The 7,121-nt window shown below is 39.3% G+C and overlaps 1 protein-coding gene across 1 annotated transcript; it reads right to left on the reverse strand.

Moving 5' to 3' along the window:
• Positions 1-1,502: 1,502 nt before the first annotated feature.
• On the reverse strand, positions 1,503-5,124 carry LOC147319031 (uncharacterized). The gene is made up of 7 exons (XM_086309794.1): positions 5,097-5,124; positions 4,269-4,411; positions 3,611-3,633; positions 2,309-2,424; positions 2,111-2,209; positions 1,868-2,006; positions 1,503-1,736 (listed from the first exon to the last, which is right to left on the reverse strand). Exons 1-7 carry the CDS (start codon positions 5,122-5,124, stop codon positions 1,520-1,522), a joined length of 765 nt encoding a protein of 254 aa, XP_086165920.1. The 3' UTR covers positions 1,503-1,519.
• Between the last annotated feature and the right edge of the window lie 1,997 nt (positions 5,125-7,121).

Below are 7,121 nucleotides of genomic sequence, written 5' to 3' on the forward strand. Positions count from 1 at the left end.
TGGTCCTCTGGAAAAGTCCAGGGCCCGTATCCCTAAAGAATCTTTGTGCAAAAAGTGGCTCCTAGCGGCCAAATTCTAAGAAAATTCTCAGAGTCATTACGTTTTCTTAGAATTTCCCCTAAAAGTGACACGACAATCCCAGTTAATATAAAAGCTATTCCTCAAGATCCCTAGCGCTTAAAAGGGCTCCTAAGGCGAGATCTGCTAAGAGCAGGGAAGAGGACTTTTAGTGGCTTAGGAGTTCCCCTAAGCAGCTGCACAAAATGGCCAACAGAAGAGGCAGGAGAAATGTCCTGCAAACACTGGATGACAGGGAATTATTGAGACGCTACAGATTGGATCGTGCAGGAATCATGTTTGTGGTGGATCTCCTTAGAGATGCAATTACTTCACCAACTCGACGCCACAACGCTATTACACCGGAGACGAAAGTAATCACAACCCTGAGGTATTTGGCAACCGGGAAAATGCAACAATACAGCAGTGATGACTTGGGTCTGTCCCAATCCTCCGTCAGCAGAGTCATCACCCAAACAATCTGACAGCTTTGTCACAACCTAATATTGTGACACAATTTGTTTCATTCCCGCTGGATGCCCGCACTTTACACACACATAAAAGGGCATTTATGGACATTGCAGGAGTCCCTGGTGTTGTGGGTGTAATTGATGGAACACATGTGAGAATAATTGCGCCATCAGGGGACGAGGCTGTCTTGGTTAACAGGAGGAATTTCCACAGCATCAATGTGCAAATAGTGTTCAATGGGGCCTGTAAGAGTTTGGACATTGTGGCTAAATGGCCAGGCTCCACACATGATGCGAGAATGCTCTCCGAGAGTGGCATCAGACATCTTTCTGAGAGACGCTATGTGCCAGCTAATTGCCACTTGTTAGGGGACAGTGGCTACCCATGCAAACCATGGCTCCTACACCTTACCTCCAGCCACGCCAAGGGCCCCAACTAAACTATAACAGGTAAGCCAAACAATACAAAAATCATGGAAATGAAATGCAAGCAATATGTTAGAGCATCCAAGTAGTGCAATATTTCCATCAAAAAATTAAAGGTCTCTGTATTCTATTGTAGGGCCCACAAGACAACAAGAGCGGTGGTGGAGCGTGGCATAGGCCAGCTTAAGAGGTGCTTTCATGTTCTCCACGGAGAGGTGCGGCTGAGGTCTGAAAAAGTCAGCAAAGTCATCATAGCCTGTGCAATATTACACAATATTTGCAAGGTTAGACAGATTGCAGAACCTCTGGAGGATGGCGATGAAGACAACGATGAGGATGGTGGTGAAGAAGATATTTACATTCCACAGGGGAACCTAGCCCAGAGTGGACTGCCTTACAGGGCAAACTTCACAAATTTACATTTCAGGCAAGCTGTAGCCCCATGTCTTTTGAGAACTTGTGATGGTATTAAGAACTACCACAGTTTTACTGCACGTCACCTGCAATTGTTAAATGCAAGACACAGAACACAATCTGTAAATGGTTTATTTTTTAGGTGTTCAATTTTAAGGCGGTGGTACTCCTCCTGAAGGGAAAGGACTTTTTTTTTGTTGTTCAAACACATCAATTGTGAGTTGCAATCTGCTCTCCTGCAGGGATGCTGACGGAGCAGGTGCTGCGGATGGGAATGGTGTTTGATCCGCCGGGCTATCCTGAGTAACAGCTGCAGATGGCAATCTCATCGGCAAACTTGATGGGCCCGGTTCTTGTGATGGCTCCATGCTACAGAAATACATAGGCCTAGTTTAATTATTGTTTTGATTAAATTAATTTAATACAATGAGCATGGATAACACATGAAATGGCTTCTGCAATGAATAAACACTGTAGATATGAATAACCCTGTGTCCTACCTTTGCTGCACTTCAAGGGCCTGCATCATTGATGTGTCAATGCCTGTTGGCAGCCCGGTGACACTGACCTCAGAGTGTCCCAGGACTTGAAAGACAGTGTCGGCCACCTGGGACAGCCGCTTTGCAGGTGGTCCACCCCCTAGAAAGAAACAGTCAATGAACACAGTATTTAGGTATGTAAATTAACATTGCCAGCAGGAGCAAGTTGCCAGATTATGTGGTAGGCTATAATATTTTGCTCACCTGTGAGTGAGGATTCCCACTTGTGTGCTGCAATCTCATCTTTTGCCTTGGACTGCAGCACATACCACCTTTTCTCACAATCGTCGCCTGTCCGCACCACTAGTGGAAAAGAGGCATTGATTGTTTGGGATATTGTGTCCCAGGCACGCCTCTTGCCTTGGCTAGTGACAGTTGGGCCAAATTTTCCTCGTAACATACCTTGATGTTCGTTCACCAACGGGGCCAGCAACAACCCTTGCTCCTCAGTCCAGTTCGGCTTGCGAGTCCTTTTTTTCTCTCCATTTTCTGTGTTTGTAGGATATTTGTTAACAAGCCTTTATAAATAGACCAGCCAGCAATCACAGACATTGATAAAAGCTGAGCCGTGTTACCCTCGTTAAGACCACACTGGACTTGTAACATTGTGATTTCTACTTCATTAAGGACAGCCCCTTGAGATAGGCCATCTTGTTTTCAATGGGGTCCATTTGGGAGTGAAAGTACAAAATATGCCAGCTAGGATATTAATATGAGCAAATGAGACACGAATCATTATTTGAACAGGGTGTAATGAGTTTAAGTTTTCACATATTTTAGATTCTAATGTTAGGCTATAACCCCTACAGCTTACTATTCATTTTCCAGATATTTTCTTGAATGTGAAATATTATTCACAATTACAGTCAGCATAAGATTAGAGTGTATAATTATGTTTATTGATTTGAGGGTACATCCTTTGCTCATTATCACCAAAAGCTCATTTCCATCAAACTTGTAGGATCAACCAATCACGGCTTTTGAAATGATAACTCATACCTAGCAATGGGGTCAACCACACCTCCTCACTAAGATAGGATTTTTCCATCCATTCCTTGCTCAGAGTTCACTGAAAATGTTCTGGAATCACTTCTAAGCTAAAACTCCTGGCAAGGAATTTTTAGGTTAAGTTAGGAGCTCTCTGAGAGGATTCTCAGAATCTTTAGGGATATGGGCCCAGAACTCCCTTTGCAAAGAATCTGGGATTGTTCTTTGATAGCAGTTTTTCATTTGAGAAACAAATAAATTCTGTAGTAAAAGCCAGCTTCTTCCAGCTCAGGGCCCTTGCAAAAACTAAGAACAATTAGTCAGTTGCTCACTTCGAGAAAGTGATACATGCATTTATTTCATCCAGGCTTGACTACTGTAATGGTCTTTATTTTGGTATCAGCCATCCTCTGCTCTCTCATCTTCAGCTAGTTCAAAATGCTGCAGCCTGACTCTTGACAGGCACTCGTAAACATGACCATATTTCTCCAGTCTTGGCTCATTTAAACTGGCTTTCAGTGCGTTGTAGAATTGATTTTAAGATTTCATTGCTTGTTTTTAAATCTCTAAATGGATTAGCTCCATCATACGTCTGATCTGTTAACTAAAAATACTCCAAATAGAACTCTCACGTCAGCTGATAAGTTGTTTCTAGTTGTCCCTAGAAGCAGGCTAAAAAACAGATGTTAGTGGTTGTAAAATAGTCTGAAGTCACACAGTCTGTGCTCCAGAGTGAAGGTCTGTTGGCCAACAACAGGATAATGTGACATGCTTAAAAAATTTGATGCAGTTTTACTGAAAAACTTTAAATGATGATGAAAATTATGAAAACTTTAACAGATGATGAAAGTCAGAAGTCATTTAGCCATTAATTAAAGCTTCATGAGGTGTACAGAAGATGAATGTTCAAAGGTCAGCCTGACCCCTGACCTGACACTCCCTATCATAAATGAATATCTACAAGCCTACTGCAGGCCTCAGTTTTTCCCTAAAAACCTGGAACACGTCTCCCTCCTGTGGTGAAAATGTGTTTGTACAAACACTCTCGAAGAAAATGTGAATTGAAATTTTACAAATCACCTAAACTCACATGATACATTAATTTCTCTATTTCAAATTATGATGTTCAATTATTTCAAGTGAACTATTAAATATATAAATTCCCCTCTCGCCTCTGTGGGCGGCCTTTTAGCCTTCAAGCTCAGGTCCAGAGGCCTGGGAGCTTGAGGGTCCTGCTCAGTATCTTTGCTGTTCCTAGGATTGCGCTCTTCTAGACAGAGATCTCTGACGTTTTTCCTGGGATCTGCTGGGGCCACTCGCCTAATTTGGGGATCACTGCACCGAGTGGTCCGATTACCACTGGGACCACTGTTACCTTCACCCTCCACATCTTCTCAAGGTCTTCTCTAAGCTCTTGGTACTTCTTCAGCTTCTCGTGTTCCTTCTTCCTGATGTTATCATCGTCATTCGGTATCACTACATCTATCAGTTCCTCGGCTTGTCCACCACTGCTAAGTCCTACAATGACATAGTAGGGCTGGTTCTACTAGAGTTTTTCCTTCCCACTGTCACCAAGTGCTTGCTCAAAGGAGTCATGTGATTGTTGGGGTTATCTCTGTATTGTTGTAGGACCTTTACCTTATAATATAAAGGCAGCTGTTATTGTGTATTGGTGCAATATAAATAAAACTGAATTGAAATGACAACAACATCGATGCAGACAAAGAAATAAAGTTTCAGACTTTAGAATCCACCAGTATTTATTTTTTAAATAAACAGAGTATCCTCTGTTCCTTCAATATTATAACTACTTATTATAACATTGCACTGCTAACCAGTACCATGAATTTGTCACCAAATCCAGTTATATCACTAGAGACTCCATAAACACAGTATGTTGATAATAAGAAAGTTAATATTCATTGGTTTTTGGAGGAGGAAGCCTCAGAATTTGCAGCAAATTCTGCAGATACAGGGGTGCAGCAGCCACAGCAAATGTGACACTTGCTGCCACGGTTCTCTGTGTTATAAAGTGTCTGTGGGAAAAACAAGAGACATGAGTGTTCATCTGTAGCATTATAACTCTCTCTGTTTATTTTCACCACATGTGGAGGAAGCACCAGAAGACTTCACTGACAAAACACATTCACTCATTATTAAATTGGTTAAAAGTATGTGGCCAAAGTCATTCAGTTAATGTTACCTTCCATGTTCCACTGATACTTCCTCATGTGCTGGTTCTGGATTGTCCATGCTCATTGGCCCCTTCAGTTAGTAAATTATTTACAGTAGAAGCCATATTTATTTAAACAAACATTTGTGGCATATAATCTAATTTGCTTGGACAAAGTCAAGTTGAGCACAATAAGCACCACAAATGCAGCACTGAATGTCGTCATATAGGAAAGTTTGAGGGGTCCCGACTTGGATTCCGATACCGTGACCTCTGTGATATAAACTGAGAAGTGCATTTAACATACAAAATGAAAATAATAGGCTATTTTATTAAAACTTGTGTTAGCTTTACCATTTTGGCTGTACTGACACATTATCAGCACCTAATGACAATGATTTTACTTAAATTCTAAAACTAAGCAGTTAACTCTAATATGATTTTTAACCATGCACAAACTTGTTACTTTACTTGATCATGCAAAAATATATGAAGTATGAAATTACAGGAAAAATATTAAGCAAATAAATACCCGTGGTTATTATAAAAATTAATAGAAACAGGGAAGTATCTATATTCTTTGTTTTGGCCAGGTTAATCATTCTTGCATGCAGTGTTATTATTTGTGTTGCATTTTAATCCTCCTGTCAGCTTAGTTGTTATTAATTTTTATTTATCATGTATTTGTTTAATATGAGCTGAATGTGCTAAATATTTTCTCAATGATCCTCCTGGTATCAGCACGCGATTCATGTGTTTATCAGTCATTAATGTTCTCATATAATGTTTTTCACATCTAAATCTAATAGTAAAACAGTGCACATTACAGTCACACCCACAATTCCCAACTTTTTTTTTTTTTTACCTAATGTCCTTGATGATGAGATAGAACAAATGTGCATATTTCATTGAGTTAGTTACAGTTACTTTTGAGGTGATGCTGTGCTCATTGTTATTCCATGAATGTATGGATTTGTAAACATCATTAAAAATACAGGTTGAAACAGCATTTTTGAAAGTGCACAACTGCTATTCACATTCCTCAAAACACCAGATGGCACTGTCACACGTGGGTCTTTTTTATTACTTGTGGTTCCCTCTAGTTCTAAATAAGGTCTTCATAAAATGTATGACCAGAATATGACCTGAATTGCTGACTATAAAGAGTTATCAGTAAACCTGACACTGGTGTTGATACGGTAATGAAGCTCACATTATATTTCCTCTTTTCACAAATCTTGCTCAATGAGTATTCCTTTTTACTTCTCTAATCCTCACTGTGTGTGTCTGTATGTGTGAGGCATTATTTCCCTAAATGACTATGAATTTTAAGCCTAATTACATAAACGATAAACTACAAACTAGCAAACACATCTAATTAAAATATTAACCTTAGCATTTATTTCTATGTTTTATTATTGTCATTATTATTTTGGGTGTTTTATTATTTTAGTTCTCTGTTACTAGTAGAGAAGTCTTCCCAGCTGTCAGACACTAAGAGAAGTTATTAAATATTGTGTTCAAATAGGTCGCACTTTTCAGAAGAAACAAAGAGCAAACAGTAAAAGACTCAGTAATCTGTCAGTTTGTGGTATAATTCTATTTTCAAATTTAAGTAAAAGCATATGTGTCGATGTGTAATATGTAACAGACGTCATGTGTTCATTAACAGGTACTTTTACTGCACTGTTATTTGATTTTATTGCTGTGATGACATTAGGTTGGCACGGCAACGTATTTTATGTACAATGACCTTTGAATTTATTGCTGCAGTTAAAATGCAGTTAAGAGTTTCATTCCAGGAACTAAATTTATTTTTGTATAATTAGGCTACAACTACTTCCTCCTGCAGTTACACTTCTAATAGTTTCTCCGTCTTTTGTTTTATAACTTTAAACTAAGTAAACAAACACCAAAGAAACTTTCAACAGTATAGTTGCAATAATAAATGGGCCTTCATTTGCAGCCCTCTTTGGGTCTTGCGAATAAGAAGATATTTATGTTCCTGTTCTGAACTTCTTTATTTTTTCAGTTACAGTTCCTTTCTTGTGAAAT

The sequence above is a fragment of the Aulonocara sp. 'chitande type north' Nkhata Bay genome, linkage group LG11 (genome assembly GCF_057382095.1).
Source record: "Aulonocara sp. 'chitande type north' Nkhata Bay isolate Kocher_YH1m ecotype deep benthic linkage group LG11, A_spYH_male_GT1.1, whole genome shotgun sequence".
NCBI classification, from domain to species: Eukaryota; Metazoa; Chordata; class Actinopteri; order Cichliformes; family Cichlidae; genus Aulonocara; species Aulonocara sp. 'chitande type north' Nkhata Bay.

Coding starts and splice junctions, on each gene's coding strand:
- LOC147319031 (XM_086309794.1), bottom strand. CDS start 5,124: ATGAGGAAGTATCAGTGGAACATGGAAG. Junction 2,425..3,610: donor TTCACTCTGGAGCACAGACT/GTGTGACTTCAG, acceptor CTATTTATAAAG/GCTTGTTAACAAATATCCTA. Junction 2,007..2,110: donor GTGGGAATCCTCACTCACAG/GTGAGCAAAATA, acceptor GTTTCTTTCTAG/GGGGTGGACCACCTGCAAAG.